This window comes from Oncorhynchus clarkii, chromosome 26 (assembly GCF_045791955.1).
Source record: "Oncorhynchus clarkii lewisi isolate Uvic-CL-2024 chromosome 26, UVic_Ocla_1.0, whole genome shotgun sequence".
Classification (NCBI taxonomy): Eukaryota; Metazoa; Chordata; class Actinopteri; order Salmoniformes; family Salmonidae; genus Oncorhynchus; species Oncorhynchus clarkii.
Genome location: NC_092172.1, coordinates 18,304,007 through 18,325,154, shown reverse-complemented (window position 1 = coordinate 18,325,154; position 21,148 = coordinate 18,304,007). Strand labels below are relative to the sequence as shown.

The following is a 21,148-nucleotide window of genomic DNA, read 5'->3' as shown; positions in this document are numbered from 1 at the left end:
GTTTGGTGTGTCTCCCAGGTGGCTTGTGGCAAACTTTAAACTACAATTTTATGGATATCTTTACGAAATTGCTTTTTTCTTGCCACTCTTCCATAAAGGCCAGATTTGTGCAATATACGACTGATTGTTGTCCTATGGACAGAGTCTCCCACCTCAGCTGTAGATCTCTGCAGTTCATCCAGAGTGATCATGGGCCTCTTGGCTGCATCTCTGATCAGTCTTCTCCTTGTATGAGCTGAAAGTTTAGAGGGACGGCCAGGTCTTGGTAGATTTGCAGTGGTCTGATACTCCTTCCATTTCAATATTATCGCTTGCACAGTGCTCCTTGGGATGTTTAAAGCTTGGGAAATCTTTTTGTATCCAAATCCGGCTTTAAACTTCTTCACAACAGTATCTCGGACCTGCCTGGTGTGTTCCTTGTTCTTCATGATGCTCTCTGCGCTTTTAACGGACCTCTGAGACTATCACAGTGCAGGTGCATTTATACGGAGACTTGATTACACACAGGTGGATTGTATTTATCATCATTAGTCATTTAGGTCAACATTGGATCATTCAGAGATCCTCACTGAACTTCTGGAGAGAGTTTGCTGCACTGAAATTAAAGGGGCTGAATAATTTTGCACGCCCAATTTTTCAGTTTTTGATTTGTTAAAAAAGTTTGAAATATCCAATAAATGTCGTTCCACTTCATGATTGTGTCCCACTTGTTGTTGATTCTTCACAAAAAAATACAGTTTTATATCTTTATGTTTGAAGCCTGAAATGTGGCAAAAGGTCGCAAAGTTCAAGGGGGCCGAATACTTTCGCAAGGCACTGTATAAATATGATGTACAGCAAGGAGTGTGGAGCATGTTAACCCATAGTGTTGGCACAAAGGAGATAAGAGTGTCTTTACAAGAAAGCTGCCATCAGTGCTATGACCGGACTTCACACGGCAGCATGACTTGACAGAAATTATCTGTTTGGGGCAGCGGCATTCGCTTCATAGATTAGTGAAGGAAAAAATATGAAATGGGGCCCTTCATGTAATGTCTCAGGCAATACGATCTGCTAAGGAACGAAGATAAATGTGAAGAGCACAAATAATGGGTAGGGCATAACTACCTCAAATCTGGTACTGTGGCAGTCGCCAAGCCCTGCAGTACTATTGAGGGGTTCTGATGACAGCCTGTCATTGGATATGACACTGAGGAACAGAGAAAGGGATGAGGAACAGAACGGCTCTGTTCACACCCTCAGATAAACAGACACAGAAAGAGAAAGGAGCGGGAGGAGGAATAGAGGGTGAGAGATTTCTTGACACCTCATACAGACAGAAAATTACAAAGAATGGGAGAGCGGGAAGAAAGCGGGAAGAAAGAGGGAAAGGAGAAAGAGCGAGTAAGCCTACATTGTGGAGAAGAAGCGTAAGAGAAAGGTTCTCTGATTGCAGGTTCATGCTGGGCTGGTTGTGCCTGTGTGTCAGTAGGCAGGCTGGCTGTGAATCAGACCCACCCGAGGAAGAGAGGGCCAAGTAACACAGGGTGGGCCTCCACCCTGCTTTCTACCTGCCTGAGAGGGCTGCTCTCTGGCCTGTATTGGGATGAGTGGGGTCAGTGGTCTCTGGAGCTTAGCCCACACCTCAGATCGACTTATAATTGGTGGCCTGGATGCTAAGGAAGATGATTCACTCCCTGCCACTGGCTCTGATCCTGACTTCGCATCAATCAATCATCAGGGCTCAGCCTAACCCTGTGTGTGTGTGTGTGTCTTGCCGCAGTGTCCCAGTGCAACCTTCCTCAGCTCCCCTTCCTCTGGCCCATTCCACAGCTCATCTGACATGACCTTGACTTGACCGTATGTATTGTTAAATGCCCAATGTAAACTCCCCTTGGATAGACCTCTCCTCTGACAGCTCTGCATTGTATTTGAACAGTATACCTCCACTCTGCTCAGTATGCACTCCACAGCCTTTAAGACCTTACCTCCAAGCCTAGAGAAACCTGTCCTGTCCCACCCCCACCTCCCACCCTTCAGTTCATTTAGGCACACATTCATCCATCCATCATCGTCCATATCTCTGCTTACAAGAAACACCTACAGCAGAGAATTGCCTTTCGGTGTCACTGTCTATCTAAAGTCCTTGTCCTGTCACAGTGTGACGCCTACTGTTTTCTCTGATAGGGAGGGATGTGTGTGTGTAGCAGAGGTGGAGAGAGAAAAGCTGGGACAGACGAGCCAGCATGGATTAGTCACTGCTGTCAATGGCTGACAACTGTAATTAAAAAAAGAGCACAGCCATGGTACTGCTATTTAGAGTTGCTACAGCCAATTCAATCCATTTCATGCTCATGATGGAAAAAATGGCTTTTCAAAGCGAATAACACTGACAGAATACTGTGGAGTTAATAAGCCATCCACTGTGTATCCAATAATAACCATCTTTGCCTGCACAAAATATATGTGTTATTTGGAACGAAATTGTATTCCCACTGCTGAATAGGATAACGAACCCCTAATTTCTAAAGCTAGATCCTTAAAAAACAAATCAACACTTACACACACACACCCAGAGTCATACTGTAAAGGCAACATCGTCTGAATCAATATAGCAAAAGCATTAAAGAACATGTCCTTTAAGTCTATAAAATATACCTATTACATTAACAACAGCCATAACTCATTTTAGTGCTATGATGTTGGCACCATTACATCAGCAGGACTGCAGGGTGACAGAGGAGAGCAGTGAATCAAGTATACTCACTGATGTCCCCCTCGTGGTAGATGACTGAGTGGTAGGGCACGTCCTTGTCTCTGAGGTACCTCTCCGAAGGCTCCACGTAGTACATGCCCTGGTGGGTCTGGATGAAGCCTTCAAACCTGCCGTCCACCACCGAGCCGTGGGTCAGAGTGCCCTTCTCACCTGGAGGAGAAAGACTGAGGTCAGGTGGCTGAAGAAGGGTGGTCAACTCAACTCTATTCAGTTGGGGGTAGGAAGAAAGTCAACGCTCAACGTGTGAGAGGAACACACAAAACGTATGGACCAATTTAAGCTGACACAAACTAACAGAACATAATGCAGACACACACACGCGCACAGCTCTAGACATTGAGCAGATGGTAGACAGTGAGCTGTTCCTGGGGGGAACACCGTCCGTCTTGGACAGAGTCAGGGTGGAACGAAACATATCCCTGTCTGTCTGGATCATAAAGACTCATCCCTGCTCCTCTCATCTGACCTTGAAATCAGACAAATAATGACTAGTAATAAGAGCTTGGACTCTGGTTAGTGTCAGGGGGAAACCAAAGAATAGTTTCTTACGCAAAAGGCACAACTAAAGCTTGAAGAATCAAGGAACCAGTGAGAAAGAAGTGGGAATAAAACAAAATGCTGTCAGGGCATAGCAGAGTCTATTAAACATCATCCGCCTTTGAACCAGACAGAGAAAGTCTGGCTGACGGTTTTTAATTCAGTGTTTGTCAAGAGCAAGCACCTTGAAAAACCTTTTCCATCAGCAGCTATGCAGGTTGGATGAAAAACTCCCACTCCCAATTAACCTGTGTTATAAAAACAGCAGACTCTGGAGGGCTATAACTGAAAAGGACATAGATGACTGGCAACTCAATGTGAGAAGATAACTAAATCAGGGAGAGAATAAGACTTGTTTTCCTCAGGATAGGGAAGCCCAACTTCATTTAAATCTGCTGCTCTCTTCAGTTCTGTATTGTTGCGAAAATGTTTGTCTCATAGCTATCCTGAGGGACCATTGCAGTTTAGCGTAGACAGAGAAACACAGCCAGCCAGCCAGCCAGCCTGCCTCTCTCCCCAGTTAGGTTTGGGTTTCCAGAGGAAAGAGGCCCAGTAGGCCCACATGCTCTGCTCTCCTGCTGGAGATAACGAGAACAGCAGAACACATAGCTGTCCCAGAGCATCCAGCTCTTTCTCCCTAAATCTCTGTCTGTGTGTTCCAAGGGCCCAGAGTCCTCTCTGGTTTTTCCAGGCCCTAGCAGTGCAGTTCGTCAGGAAACACTGGGACACTAACTGGTATTGGTAGCAGTTTTGATACTGAAAGTGAGATTACCTACATCTAAACAAAACTAGCAAAATACTAGGGAAAGGAATGTTGAGCTATCCTGAGACCATTCATTGACAATAATAACTGTCACTTTAGACAACTTCTGCTGTCCCATTTTCTTCATAATAAAACATGAATAATACTTTCCCCACTTACAGCTTGGAGATCAGAGTGAGGACCAATTGAATCTGTTGTCTTATACTGGGCAGCACTTGGTAACATTAAAGAGGGCCCTATGGTTTTGATATCATTTCAGGGACAGATTCCCCCTTTTGATCTCCAGAAGGCACAGCGCATTTTCCCAGAGAGGAAGCCCTTTATCTGGGCATGAAAGGCCAGTGCCGTCGGGGTTTAGACCAATCCTCTGCGCACATATGGATCAAGTCTGACTATTGTGCCAAGGAGAGCTCAGAACTCAGACACGGACACCCTCACAGCCTCAGCAAAGGGAGCACTAATAATTCTCAGTTTAAGTCAGGAGAATGCGGTGCGTCCCAAGGGCAACTGACAAGACTTTTATGTCAGAGAAGTAGAGAAAAGAACACGCTACACTAATGAGAGCTGGGTTAATGTGGCGGTATAGACAGTGGAAATTGAATATTATTTACCCCTGAACCTAATCAGAAACCCTACTGCAGTCCAGAAACAAGCAGCTTCACTCCAATTCTGGGAATTCCAGTAGACTGGGACCAAGGTAACCACCTAATTTAGTTCATGAAAATGCCTGGTCCCCAAAGTGCTAAGTGGGCTAATGTAAAGTAAGGAGAGTGGAGTCTGCTGGTCTTCATGAGGGGCAAACTAGAAAATTAATGTATAGGCCCATCTGATCACACATAACGGAGAGGTCTGATCTCTGGCTCTCTTCTAGCTCACAGTACTTCCCTAGCAGATGGGTTCTATTCCCAGTACAGACAGCTATTAGCTACAGGTGGAGGAGAAAGGGACTCAAGGGAGAATGGGACTGGGGATATTACCGATTTATTGCCAGTTCACGGTTCAACTGAATTTAACACACAATGACAGAGATGTACAACACATTCAGAAAGTATTCACACCCCTGGACTTTTCCCTCATTTGGTTGTGTTACAGCCTGAATTTATGTTTGATTCAATTTATATTTTGGCCTACACACAATACCTCATAATGTAAAAGTGGAATTTTGTAAATGTTTTTAGAAAGGTTTGTTAATGAATTAAAAATGAAAATCTGAAGTGTCAATAAGTATTCAACCTCTTTGTTATGGAAAGCCTAAATAAGTTCAGGAGTAAACATTTGCTTAACAAGTCACATACTAAGTTGCATGAACCAATAAGTGTTTAACGTGATTTTTGAACGATCTCTGTACCCCACACACACACACACACACACACACACACACACAACTATCTGTAAGGTCCCTCAATCAAGCAGTGAATTTCAAACACAGATTCATCCACATAAACCAGGGAGGATTTCCAATGCCTCGCAAAAAAGGGCACCGATTAGTAGATTGGTTAAAAAAAATATATATATATTAAATTACACTTTGGATTGTGTATCAATTAGGGATGCAGGATATATCGGTGTATATATCGGCTAAAAATGCCAACATCGACATGATGTTTAATTTAATGCTGATGCGCAAAACCGATGTCAAAGCTGACGTGCAAACTAATAACGCAGATACATGACGTAATGACGCCACGTAAAATGTAGCGTTACACATGCAACACAGCATTCCTAACCTAGCCCACAATGTCTGCTGTGTGGATCGAGCAGTCAACAAGTCGAGCAGTCATTCGAAAGAGTAAGAACATTTCAGTGAGACAACTCAAAGGCGAAATCCATTAACACCAAGATAATGGAATTCATTACTGGCTGAGCACCGGTACACACTACAAAGTAGAGGTTGACTGATTATGATTTTACCGATACCGATTATTGGAGGACCAAAAAAGCCCATACCGATTAAAATCGGCCAATTAAAAAAAAATGTATTTGTAATAATGACAATTACAACAATACTGAATGAACACTTATTTTAACTTAATATAATACATCAATAAAATCAATTTAGCCTCAAATAAATAATGAAACATGTTCAATTTTGTTTAAATAATGCAAAAACAACGTGTTGAAGAAGAAAGTAAAAGTGCAATATGTGCCATGTAAGAAAGCTAACGTTTAAGTTCCTTGCTCAGAACATGAGAACATATGAAAGCTGGTGGTTCCTTTTAACATGAGTCAATATTCCCAGGTAAGAAGTTTTTGGTTGTAGTTATTATAGGACTATTTCTCTCTATACCATTTGTGTTTCATTAACCTTTGACTATTGGATGTTCTTATATGCACTTTAGTATTGCCAGTGTAACAGTATAGCTTCCGTCCATCTCCTCGCTCCTACCTGGGCTCGAACCAGGAACACATCGACAACAGCCACCCTTGAAGCAGCATTACCCATGCAGAGCAAGGGGAACAACTACTCCCAAGTCTCAGAGATAGTGACGTTTGAAACGCTATTAGCTCTCACTAGCTAGCCATTTCACATCGGTTACACCAGCCTAATCTCGGGAGTTGATAGGCTTGAAGTCATAAACAGCGCAATGCTTGAAGTATTACGAAGAGCTGCTGGCAAAACACACGAAAGTGCTGTTTGAATGAATGCTTACGAGCCTGCTGCTCGGAACCGTTCTGTATTTTATCTAACGGATGGCATCCCTAAGTCTAAATATTGCTGTTACATTGCACAACCCTAAATGTTATGTCATAATTACGTAAAATTCTGGCAAATTAGTTTGCAATGAGCCAGGTGGCCCAAACTGTTGCATATACCCAGACTCTGCGTGCAATGAACGCAAGAGAAGTGACACAATTTCACCTTGGTAATATTGCCTGCAGGTAGTTAGAGCATTGGACTAGTTAACTGTAAGGTTGCAAGATCGAATCCCCGAGCTGACAAGGTAAAAATCTGTCGTTCTGCCCCTGAACAAGGCAGTTAACCTACAGTTCCTAGGCCATCATTGAAAATAAGAATGTGTTCTTAACTGACTTGCCTCGTTAAATAAAGTTGTAAAATATATATATATATATATATATATATATAGTGCCTTGCGAAAGTATTCTGCCCCCTTGAACTTTGCGACCTTTTGCCACATTTCAGGCTTCAAACATAAAGATATAAAACTGTATTTTTTTGTGAAGAATCAACAACAAGTGGGACACAATCATGAAGTGGAACGACATTTATTGGATATTTCAAACTTTTTTAACAAATCAAAAACTGAAAAATTGGGCGTGCAAAATTATTCAGCCCCCTTAAGTTAATACTTTGTAGCGCCACCTTTTGCTGCGATTACAGCTGTAAGTCGCTTGGGGTATGTCTCTATCAGTTTTGCACATCGAGAGACTGAATTTTTTTCCCATTCCTCCTTGCAAAACAGCTCGAGCTCAGTGAGGTTGGATGGAGAGCATTTGTGAACAGCAGTTTTCAGTTCTTTCCACAGATTCTCGATTGGATTCAGGTCTGGACTTTGACTTGGCCATTCTAACACCTGGATATGTTTATTTTTGAACCATTCCATTGTAGATTTTGCTTTATGTTTTGGATCATTGTCTTGTTGGAAGACAAATCTCCGTCCCAGTCTCAGGTCTTTTGCAGACTCCATCAGGTTTTCTTCCAGAATGGTCCTGTATTTGGCTCCATCCATCTTCCCATCAATTTTAACCATCTTCCCTGTCCCTGCTGAAGAAAAGCAGGCCCAAACCATGATGCTGCCACCACCATGTTTGACAGTGGGTATGGTGTGTTCAGGGTGATGAGCTGTTTTGCTTTTACGCCAAACATAACGTTTTGCATTGTTGCCAAAAAGTTCAATTTTGGTTTCATCTGACCAGAGCACCTTCTTCCACATGTTTGGTGTGTCTCCCAGGTGGCTTGTGGCAAACTTTAAACTACAATTTTATGGATATCTTTACGAAATTGCTTTTTTCTTGCCACTCTTCCATAAAGGCCAGATTTGTGCAATATACGACTGATTGTTGTCCTATGGACAGAGTCTCCCACCTCAGCTGTAGATCTCTGCAGTTCATCCAGAGTGATCATGGGCCTCTTGGCTGCATCTCTGATCAGTCTTCTCCTTGTATGAGCTGAAAGTTTAGAGGGACGGCCAGGTCTTGGTAGATTTGCAGTGGTCTGATACTCCTTCCATTTCAATATTATCGCTTGCACAGTGCTCCTTGGGATGTTTAAAGCTTGGGAAATCTTTTTGTATCCAAATCCGGCTTTAAACTTCTTCACAACAGTATCTCGGACCTGCCTGGTGTGTTCCTTGTTCTTCATGATGCTCTCTGCGCTTTTAACGGACCTCTGAGACTATCACAGTGCAGGTGCATTTATACGGAGACTTGATTACACACAGGTGGATTGTATTTATCATCATTAGTCATTTAGGTCAACATTGGATCATTCAGAGATCCTCACTGAACTTCTGGAGAGAGTTTGCTGCACTGAAATTAAAGGGGCTGAATAATTTTGCACGCCCAATTTTTCAGTTTTTGATTTGTTAAAAAAGTTTGAAATATCCAATAAATGTCGTTCCACTTCATGATTGTGTCCCACTTGTTGTTGATTCTTCACAAAAAAATACAGTTTTATATCTTTATGTTTGAAGCCTGAAATGTGGCAAAAGGTCGCAAAGTTCAAGGGGGCCGAATACTTTCGCAAGGCACTGTATATATTTTTTTTCCCGTGTGTTTTGCCAGGTAGGAGTATGTATGTGTATATATATATATATATATATATATATATATATATATATATATATATATATATATATATATATATATATATATATATATATATATATATATATATATATATTTTTTTTTTAAATCGGCTTCCAAAAATACCGATATCCGATTGTTAAGAAAACTTGAAATCGTCCCTAATTAAATCGGCCATTGCGAATAAATCGGTCGACATCTACTACCAAGCGCACTATTTTTCAGATGTTGCCCTACCGGAGTTACACAGGAATAGCGTCACTGCTATTAACTTCACGACTGACATTTGGACCAGCAATAACAGCCCCATGAGCATGCTGAGTTTGACAACACAGTGGGTCGTCGAGGATTTCCTACTGAGGAAAGTCATTTCATGCTCATGAATGTGCTGGTTGTCATACCGCTGATGCCATTTGAGAACATGTTGTTTGAAACATGAACACACTAGCTAGCTCCATTTGAACAACCGACTCAAGAAATAAGCTCATCAACTGCGCCTGCATCAGACGTGATACCCTCTGTCATAGCATTGAATGCCTGCTCAACAGGCATTCTCTCTTTACTGTGTCGCCACCATGCTCGATGCTATGTGCAAGGATACCTACTTCGATGCAGACAAGAAACAGCGTTTACGTGAAATGTTACATACACATCATACACACAAGATGGAAACTGACACAGTGACCGTGCGCACCGAGGAAGAGAGGCCACAGACAGACAGATGAAACTTCACTGCTTGACAAGTATAATAACTTTTTGGTCCGTGTGGTGTGTGTGTGTGTAACCTTAATTTAACTATGCAAGTCAGTTAAGAACAAATTCTTATATACACACAATGACCTACGTCGGGCAAACCCGGATGATGCTGGGCCAAATTGTGCGCCACCCTATGGGACTCCCAATCACAGCCCAGATGTGATACAGCCTGGATTTGACTGTAGAGATGCCTCTTGCACTGAGATGCAGTGCCTTAGACCGCTGCATCCATGTGTGTGTGTTAACTATTTAACTGTACTAGAATGCTTAAAAGGACGTAACATTTTTAAATATTGGTTATCGGTATCGATATTTGCAAGGAAAATATCGGATATCGGCCAAAAATGTCATATCGGTGCATCACTAGTATCAATACACCGAGCCACTACAAAGATACAGGCATCCTTCCTAACTCAGTTGCCAGAGAGGAAGGAAACTACTCAGGCATTTCACAATGAGGCCAATGATGACTTTAAAACAGTGAGTTTAATGGCTGTGATAGGCAAAAACTGAAGATGGGTCAACATTTTACTTACTCCACAATACTAACCTAAATGAGAGTGAAACGAAGGAAGCCTGTATGGAATACAAATATTCCAAAACGCGTATCCTGTTTACAATAAGGCAATTAAGTAAAACTGCAAACAATGTGGCAAAATGTTTTACTTCATGTCCGGAATACAAAGCGTTATGTTTGGGGCATATCCAACACAACACATCAGAGTACCACTCTATATATTTTCAAGCATGGTGGTGGCTGCATCATGTTATAGGTATGCTATGCATCAGGAAGGATGAGAGAGTTATTTAGGATAAAAAGAAAAGGAATAGAGCTAAGCACTGGCAAAATCCTAGCCGAAAACCTGGTTGTGTCTGCTTCCCAATAGACACAGGGAGACAAATTCACACAAGACCAAATATACACTGGGAGTTTTCTTACCAACACTACATTGAATGTTCCTGAGTGGCATAGTCAAAGATTTGACTTGAGGATCTATGGCAAGACTTGAAAATGGCTGTCTAGCAAAGATCAGCAACCAATTTTACAGAGTCTGAAGAATTTTAAACAGAATAATGTGAAAATATTGTACAATCCAAAAGCTCTTAAAAGACTCCCAGCTGTAAGCACTGCCAAAAGGTGGTTATAACATGCATTGAAATGTTTATTTCATTTAATACATTAGCAAAAAAATTTAAAAACATGTTTTCACTTTGTCATTATGGGGTATTGTATGTAGTAGATGGGCGAGAAAAAATATTTTATACATTTTTAATTCAGGCTGGAACATGACAAAACATAGAATGAGTCAAAGGATATGAATACTTTCGGAAGGCACTGTATTACACAGAAAAGGGTTGAGGAGAGAAAGATGTTGCCACTTACTGCAATTCAACTCTGAGTGCAATCTTTATCCCTAATTGCAGTATTCTAGAGTATTCCATTTTTGTAACACTTCGTTATTGCAGCAATTATGCCTTTGGCAAGCGGCCTTGCTTGCTGAAGCGTGATTGCATGATGATTACCCGACCACTATTTCTCTGAAGATTAACAACTGCCAAAAAGCTCATCAAGCTTGGGGAATGTGGAAAAATCTATTAAGTCTTTGAGGACAATATTAAGTGTTCCTTGCAGCGTTTCATCTCTCATATGGAAACTGTCCACTTACAAAAAGAATGGGGAAAAGCAAGGTTTTAGATTTGATTTGGTAAAGCCTAAAGGTTCTCTGTCATACATCAAGGCCTCTGTAGACATGAACATCATCTTCTGACTATTCTAATTATTCCCTAAGTAAGCCAGAGTGAGTCTGGCAATTAAACATATCAGTAACTACGTTTCCATCCAGAGTTTTTATGCGAGTAAAGGCATACCATGTATATTTAAAAAAATAAATAATAATCACGACAGCTGTGATGGAAACTGGAAGTTTTGATACAAGTTAATAAATGCCTACAATCATTTGTTTGTTTGACAAGTGGGATCTTTGTGTCTGTAAAATTAACTATGCAAGAAAAGGCGGTGACCTTTATGCACAAATATTGATATAGTAACCATCATATCGAAGTAAACTTGGTTTCACGCGATGATATGATGTGTGGTCCTCCCACTACGACTTGGGAAACAATGCAGTTTATTAGGCTACAAATGAAATAAGTTCTGATGAACTTCACAGCGTGCTGAAACCGCAGTGATGAGTTTGATGCTCCATTCCAATAAATATTGAGGATTTTATTCTGGTGACATGATGATCAATACTTGACAAAAAAAAATATATTCTAGCTCTTAATCATCTCATGTGGACTAGCCTACCCGGTAAGCCTACCCACATTGTAGATCTGCGAAACCAGAGTAGGCACATTTACTATTTAACACACCAATTTGTGACAAAACGATTGCTAGAATCTAAAATGCACTGGAAACACAATGAACTTTAGATTTTTATTTGGTACATGAAAAGTTAAATTCACTGATTTTTATCTGCAATGAGTATGTTTGGTGGAAACACACCACTGTTGGGAAAATGCGCATATTTTCAGAGATTTTTGAATATTTGCATGAAATATTCCAATTGGATGGAAGCCTAGCTAGCACACAGCAAATGAGTGGGGCTTTTATGACATCGCTGTAATAGGAACTTGGTAGACATGTTAATGCCTGAAAAACAGGAGAAGGGGAGGTTCTAAAAAGAAGCAGTGCGACTTTGCAGGGTGGTGTTTCAGAAGATGCATGGCTCTTGACCTTCGCCTCTCCGTAGGAGAGTTGCAGCGATGGGACAAGACTAACTACCAATTGACTACCAATTGAATATCACAAAAATTGGAGGAGAAAGGGGGTTAAAAACAAAATAAATATGATTTGGAGATATTAAAGGTGACAAAGAGTATGGCCTTCACAGCAGAGCACAACTACAGAAGTTCAAAGTCTAGATTTCTGATTCTGAAATTGTGCAAATAAATGAATACATCAGTGTGTAAATGCACAGTTATTCTGACAATCTAAATTCCACCTTTGAATGTCCACCTTTATTATTGACAAGAAAAAGCTTGCTGGATTTTTGGTCTGGACAAACCTTTCCATTGCATTACAAATCACATCTGAGAAATAGGCTACAACATCGTCGTCCTTGGAACAATGCAGTGCTGCTTCTCTAAAAGGAAACTGATCAAGATTTCCATTTGATAGAGATGGGAAGTGCTCCAGTGGAGTCTGATTTGAATTACAGTCTGTTCAGCAGACTGAGGAGAAGAGAGATGACAGCATCTGGAAATGATGAGGTGGAGTGGAGATGAGCCTGCTGGGATCTGAGAGCTCCACACAAACACACCATGTCACATGACCGGATAGACACACCTTGGCCTGTTTTTCCCCTTGTGTTACATGTGAGCACTGCTGCAGGCATGGGGAGTATCCTGAGGATGTAAGACTGGAACGTGACTAACACATTCTCCACACGTATACACACACACACACACACACACACACACACACACACACACACACAGACAGACAGACAAAGAGAGGAGACTGATATCCATTAACAACGTTTAAAACCACAGCTTCATGGTGGCTGGACTTTTACAATGAACTCCAAACTACCAATGCTAACAATCCCACAACAACACACTGGCACACACCCACACATGAACGCAAAAGCAAATTGGATGCAGGAAGCGTTTCCCTAGTAACTATCGTAATTGTGCCTGTGTGCACAAGGACTTTGTCGCTCAAAGACATAATTCCTGGACTTACCGAAGATTTCTCCAGTGTAAATGTGGGAGGGATCGTAGGGCGCCTCCACTCCTGATACCTCTACCTTGAGGTCTGGAGAGAACAGGCTGGTGTCCCTCTTCATCCGCAGATTGAAATGCCTGCAAGAGAGGAACATGCAAATGCATTACTACACTACCCAGACCCCGTTTAGAACCTCCAACATTCCTGCTCATGGTTCAGTAAACATCTATGCAGCCAGAATGACAGAAGGATTAGGGCAAGTAACAATGCCAAACCATTGTCTCCCAACACTGAAAGAAGACTACAGACTAGGCTGGAAGACACTTAATTTCACATAGGCCTACAGAAAATGAAAATAAAGACCGACATATAGGGCCTTCATCAACTTCTCTCAGGGGAGACAGTAGAAAGTGGTTGTTATTTGAGAAACATCTTAATGGATGGACAAATGCTTTAGATCATTCAGCAGCACATCTATTGTTCAGGAATAATATTTCCTATAATGCCTGGGCTGGGAGCTCAAGAGAGTCACACCAGTCTCTTATCAGAACACAGGTCAAGTAAATCATTACTCCATATTTTTTTTTACATTTATTTAACTAGGCAAGTCAGTTAAGAACAAATTCTTATTTACAATGACGGCCTACACCGGCCAAACCCGGACGACACAGGGCCAATTGTATGCCGCCCTATGGGACTCTCAATCACAGCTGGTTGTGATATAGCCATATCACTCTGAATTCTTTCTGTTTGCGCAAATCCCTCTCTTTACTGTCAAGGGATGACGCTGGAGAGAAGCAGGTATGGGGAGTGAAACATTTAATAGGGAACGGACATAGAATGAGACAGGAACAGCGTCAGCACACGGGTAACACAGAAAAATGACAATCAATGCAGCAGCCGGGAACAGAGCTGGGGAACTGACAAATACAGTGGGGCAAAAAAATATTTTGTCAGCCACCAATTGTGCAAGTTCTTACAGAAGACTTACAGAAAACGTTTGACCTTTGTCAATGCCAACAAAGTGTATATAACAAAGTACTGAGATAAACTTTTGTTATTGACCAAATACTTATTTTCCACCATCATTTGCAAATAAATTCATTAAAAATCCTACAATGTGATTTTCTGGATTTTTTTCTCTCATTTTGTCTGTCATAGTTGAAGTGTACCTATGATGAAAAAAGATGAGGCCTGTAATTTAAGTGGGAGAACTTGCACATTTGGTGGCTGACTAAATACTTTTTTTGCCCCACTGTATAGGGGAGGTAATAAACAGGTGATTGAGTGAGTTCGGGTGAGTCCACTATCGCTGATGCGCGTGACGAGGGAAGGCAGATGTGAGTGAATAATGGTGGCAGGAGTGCGTAACGCAGGGCAGCCTGGCACCCTCGAGCGCCAGGAGGGAAGAGTGGGAGTAGGCGTGACAGTACCCCCCTAGGGGCGCCACCCGGTGTCCCACCTGGGCAAACCGGCCGAGACATGGGTGCTGGGCAAGCCGGCTGGGGGTAAACTCCCCACGAACCGGCAGGGGTGTGGGAGCCTGTCGATCCCGCTGCGGCGTGGAAGCCCGTTGATCCGGTGGAGTAAGACGTGGGATGGAAACCTGCCGAGCCAACCGAGTCAAGGAAACCTCTTGAGCCAGCCAGGACGTGGAAGCCCGACAAGCTGGCTTAGGCACCCCCGGTTCCATCAGCGGCGGAATCCAAGCCCGACGTCACCAACGAAACATGAAAACTCCTGGGCAGGCTGGGCGAACAAGACCTGACGATCCGTCTGAGGCTCAACGTGGGATGGGTGCCTTCCGAGCGAACAGGGGCAAGGAAACCTCTCGGGCCAGCTAGGGCATTGAAGCAAATTCTTAGGTTGCAAATGATTGTCGTTCAGTGTGACAGGGTCTAGGTCTGCCGATTAAGTACCACTACGTGCAGACATAGCAGCCCCCCAGTGTCCGGTCTGGAGTGTTTTGGGCTCTAAAATGAGTTTATTATGATTAAGTTCGATCCCATACAAATTACGTTAAAGTTCAAAACAAATCAAGATTTATTAAATAATAATCCATTCTGACAAAAAAATTGTCATCACACAGGACCCCATGTTGACACAAACCAATCACGGGCTGGCAGGCTATGAGGAGGCTCGCGCCATCATGCCATAGACATTAAGGTTGCCTCTCTCAAGCAGGAGGAAAATGACTACGTCGACCATGATGCCTGTTATGGCCACTTTCAACATGATCCTTAGCAATGTTTTGGTGCCATTCAGCCCCCTGGTGCATTTCAAATTCATATACTTCCCGCTTCATGCGCCATTAGGAGTTTTCCATAGGAATACGTGGATGATGTCATCAGCACTATCTACTGGTTTTCATATGCATGTGTCGTAGGCTCTGACAATGTTCTCGCAGAGGCAGAAATTGAGTCTTTATCGTATCGTGTGGCTGGTGTTATGGTCAGCCACACAATATGCACACAAAAACACAACTATTGTGAAGTCACATTAATATAATAGTTTGATTTAAAACGTTTATATGCTTTGCAAGAAGAACGATTTCCCTAATAATCTTGTTGACACATGAAAATCAAGCTACATGATGGGATTTTGATAAATGCACAAAATCCCCAATCAAAATAAACTCTCTCACAGCGACCATGTTATTTTGGGGAAGCTTCAGACATATAAAGTTTGTATGTGAAAACTATTTCAAAGATGCATACTTCACTCACGCATAAACATAAGAGTAAGTCTTGCGATGCTGGTGCTGGTACATGCGCAGATCAAATACACCACTGCAGGCTGACAGCCTCGCAAGCCAATCGCAGAATGTGACGACAGAACTGAAGCAAATCATAAAATCTAGCCAGGTTGATTTCTTAAAAAAAAAGAACAATACACATCCCACATACAGTGTGGGAAGGCCTTAGACATTACTGCTCCGTTTCATCAACCATTATTCAGAATGAGTCATGAATCATAATATTAATATCCTGGCTCTTAATCCATGTGAATAGGATATGAAATGGAACAGACTCGTAGGTTACATCTGTGTGAGTCCATGAAGATGAGCCTATTGGCTATCAACAAATGAAGTGAATGCATAAAAGGATTGTATTTGAGCTCCCGGGTGGCGCCGTGGTCGACGTTACTGCATCTCAGTGCTAGAGGCGTCACTACAGACACCCTGGTTCAAATCCAGGCTGCATCACAACTAAGGTTGCACACTTTGGGGAATATTCAGAGGTGGAAACTTTCCATGGGAATTAACAGGAATGTATGGGAATTAACGGGAATATATGCAAATTAATATACATTTAAAAATGTAGATGTTTATTACATTGGATATATTTACCATATCATATGGAGACAAACAAAACTTTCACCTTGTCATAAGTAGACAATTGCAAATGATTAAATCCTAACTATTTAGTTACGACTTGAACTTTAATTAAATTAGTTAAATCTTCGAGATGATTTCACTGAACAACAAAATAAAGGGAATATTGAATGATCCATTGCATCTCCCAAAAACATTTGTAAAATGATAGTCTAGAAACTAAAGCTTTGGTTGTCTTCCTCTCAGGCTTCCATGTCTTCTCCCTGGACCTCCTCAATGTCCACCTCTTGAACATCAGACTGAGGCATCTACACTGTCACGTTCCAACCTTGTTGAGGATGGCTTGTTGTCAGGCTCGAAAAAAGCCTCAAATGTGCCTGGATGACAACCAAATTTAGATTGCTGCTATAACTTGATGACCCTTCACATACCTAACCATTTCCTTGGCTCTCTTGTAGAGTGTATCCATTGTTTTCAGTGCCAGGATGTCCTTGAGGAGCAGATTCAATGCATGAGCAGTACAGCCAATGTGTGTGATGGGAGGGTAGGAGCCCTCCACTTTAGACCAAGCAACCGTCATGTTCGCAGCATTGTCGGTCACCAGTGCAAATACCTTCTGTGGTCCAAGGTCATTGATGACTGCCTTCAGCTCATCTACAATATAGAGACCGGTGTGTCTGTGGTCCCTTGTGTCTGTGCTCTTGTAGAATACTGGTTGAGGGGTGGAGATGTTAATTATTCCTTGCCCACAAACATTCGACCACCCATCAGAGATGATTGCAATACAGTCTGCTTTCTTTATGATTTGCTTGACCTTCACTTGAACTTTGCATTCAGCAATTGAGTAGATAAAGCATGTCTGGTTGGAGGGGTGTATGCTGGGCAAAGAACATTCAGAAATCTCTTCCAATACACATTGCCTGCTAGCATCAGAGGTGAACCAGTTGCATACACAGCTCGAGCAAGACATTCATCAGCATTTCTCTGACTACGTTCCTCCATTGAATTTAAAAAAATAAATAAAAATAAAAAGATTCCAGGAGGACCATGAGCTGTTGCTATCGATAAGGTGTCTGATTAATCCTTTTCACCTTGAATAGAAGTAGAGGGATTTTTGTCAGACGTTGCTTGTTGTGAGCGCTGAGGGAACTTGACGCACTTGGCCAAATTATTAAAGTATGATTAAAGTAAAAATGATTAAAGTAAAAAAGCCTAATACAATTCCATTTACAGATAAATATTTAAGCAGTTAGATTAAAACAACTCCTTTATAGGATAAATGTTTAAAATTAAACATGTATGGAAACAGGTGAATTAATACTCAGTTAGCAGGCTCAAGCAAGCTAAAACCCACATGGTAGCAAAAACGATCTATCCGAAATTGTTAACAAGTTATAAATTATTTAAACACACTTTGCTGTATGCTACTATTTACTAGTTTAAAAAATCATGTCAACTCAGCAACAAAAAAAAAACATCCTCTCAGTGTCAACTGCGTTTATTTTCAGCAAACTTAACATGTGTAAATATTTGTATGAACATGAGATTCAACAAGACAAACTGAACAAGTTCCACAGACATGTGACTAACAGAAATTGAATAATGTGTCCCTGAACAAAAAGGGGGGGGGGGGGGGGGGGGGGGGGGGGGGGGATTAACAGTCAGTGTCTGGTGTGGCCACCAGCTGCATTAAGTACTGCAGTCCATCTCCTCCTCATGGACTACACCAGATTTGCTGTGAGATGTTACCCCACTCTTCCACCAAGGCACCTGCAAGTTCCCGGACATTTCAGGGGAGGGGGGGGGGGTGGCCCTAGCCTCCACCCTCCGATCCAACAGGTCCCAGACGTGCTCAATGGGATTGAGATCTGGGCTCTTCGCTGGCCAGGGCACACTGACATTCCTGTCTTGCATGAAATCACAAACAAAATTAGCAGTATGGCTGGTGGCATTGTCATGCTGGAGGGTCACGTCAGGATGAGCCTACAGGAAGCGTACCACATGAGGGAGGAGGATGTCTTCCCTGTAACGCACAGCGTTGAGATTGCCTGCTATGACAACAAGCTCAATCCGATGATGCTGTGAAACACCGCCCCAGAACATGACGGACCCTCCACCTCCAAATCGATCCCGCTCCAGAGTACAGGCCTCGGTGTAACACTCATTCCTTCCACGATAAACGCAAATCCGACCATCACCCCTGGTGAGACAAAACCGCAACTTGTCAGTGAAGAGCACTTTTTGCAAGTCCTGTCTGGTTCAGCGATGGTGGGTTTGTACCCATAGGTGACATTGTTGCCGGTGATGTCTGGTGAGGACCTGCCTTACAACAGGCCTACAAGCCCTCAGTCCAGCCTCTCAGCCTATTGCGGAAAGTCTGAGCACTGATGGAAGGATTGTGCATTCCTGGTATAACTCAGGCAGTTGTTGTTGCCATCCTGTACCTGTACCGCAGGTGTGATGTTTGGATGTACCGATCCTGTGCAGGTGTTGTTGCACGTGGTCTGCCACTGCAAGGACGATCAGCTGTCCATCCTGTCTCCCTGTAGCGCTGTCTTAGGCGTGTCACAGTACGGACATAGCAATTTATTGAACTGGCCACATCTTCAGTCTTCATGCCTCCTTGCAGCATGCCTAAGGCACATAAACGCAGATGAGCAGGCACCCTTGGCATCTTTTTTTTGTGTTTTTCCAGAGTCAGTAGAAAGGCCTCTTTAGTGTCCTAAGTTTTCATTACTGTGACCTTAATTGCCTACCATCTGTAAGCTGTTAGTGTCTTAACGACCGCTCCACAGGTGCATGTTCATTAATTATGGTTCATTGAACAAGCATGCGAAACAGTGTTTAAACCCTTTACAATGAAGATCTGTGAAGTTATTTTGATTTTAACAAATTATCTTTGAAAGACAGGGTCCTAAAAAAAGGGACGTTTATGTCATATAAAATATATTCACCCCACCCAGTATTGTAATCAAAACTTAGCAGAAAACATGTAGTCCTGGGCTCAGACAGTGTAGTAGTGTGGGCTCAATAGCATCTTATTAGTGTGCAAGATCTTGAGAATCAGCTGTACATGTGATGGAAGAGTGCACTGCACATGTGATGGAAGAATGCACTCTGCATGTAGAGGGTTGCAATTCCATTGAATTTGGGATAGTTTAACCAAAATATGCCACAAGACCTAGCTTTGCCTTCTGTATCCCACAAAAAAACTTCACTGTTATAAGCTAACTTTTATGAGCAATTTAAGTAAAATTCCAGGGCTTAACTTCCTTTGGAAAATGTACGGAAATTTAACGGAAAGTTTCAGACTCTTTGCAACCCTAATTACAACCGTCCGTGATTGGGGAGTCCCATAGGGCCGCTCGCAAATTGGCCCAGCGTTGTCCGGGTTTGGCCAGTGTAGGCCGTCATTGTAAGTAAGAATTTGTCCTTAACGGACTTGCCTAGTTAAATAAAAGGCAACACATTGTATTTCCCAATAATGACATGGGGAACAGAGAAAATCTCCCATTTTGACAACAGGTATCGTTAGTCAATAAAAGTAACCCATTGAGACTGCAACGATTGGACAGTGAAAATGTATCTAGTCATATTTCTCTTTGGATTTGTAAACACTGAGAACAAGGCAAAAACAATTTTAAATACTGACCATTTCCCCTCAGTACATCCAAAACTAATAAGGAACAGAGGGCCATCTCAGGTTAATCACAGCTACAGCAATTCACAACAGCCCTCCTAATTTGCTTTGTTGATAACAGAGAGAGGCCAAGGCCCTCTCACTGGGTAACAAATGACAGCTGTAATTGACATGGGCATCCCTGCTCAGAGCAGCTCTCTGATTAAGACTCTCCTCCGGGCTGCTGGGGTGTTAGTGGACACATGGTTGGTTACACAACACTAACCCAGTCAGGAGAGGACAACGTGACTCACACACACACACAACGCTGAAAACAATAGAAGTGTAAGGGAAGAAAGAATCCACATGTATATAAAACTGAAAAAGCTTATCTTGTGACTACTAACTTGGCCTGTCAAAGAAAATGTATAGACTAATCTGTTGACATTCACAGTCAGTGAGTCACACAATATTGCCAACAAACAAATTTCAGGAATGTTTGTTTTTGTCATAGAAACTCACTCGACTCATACCACTCATAACCACTTCCCCTAAACCACACCCTAAGACAGTCTTAGTTCCTGCTTAGTAGGGCTGTACCCACCCACCCCCCAAAAAAATCTGTCGACCGAGTCTGTTCTTTCAACCAAATTTCACAAATTAAAAAATGTGTATTTTTCTATATATAGACACTACATATTTTAATCAAATCAACTATAAGCAGTGATCAAATCAAACTATTTTTTATTTGTCTCACACACATGGTTAGCAGATGTTAATGCGAGTGTAGCAAAATGCTTGTGCTTCTAGTTCCGACAATGCAGTAATAACCAACGAGTAATCTAACCTAAAAATTTCAAAACAACTACCCAACTACACACACACACGTA

General features: G+C 42.1%; 1 protein-coding gene across 1 annotated transcript in view; it reads right to left on the bottom strand.

Moving 5' to 3' along the window:
* The window catches only part of LOC139385246 (disintegrin and metalloproteinase domain-containing protein 10-like), an 83,004-nt gene that overhangs the window by 19,530 nt on the left and 42,326 nt on the right, over window positions 1-21,148 (bottom strand). Inside the window, exons 3-4 of the mRNA XM_071130395.1 lie at window positions 13,324-13,442; window positions 2,747-2,905 (exon numbers count right to left, since the gene is read on the bottom strand). Coding sequence (XP_070986496.1) covers window positions 2,747-2,905; window positions 13,324-13,442 — 278 coding nt within the window. The remainder of the gene's footprint in view (window positions 1-2,746; window positions 2,906-13,323; window positions 13,443-21,148) is intronic.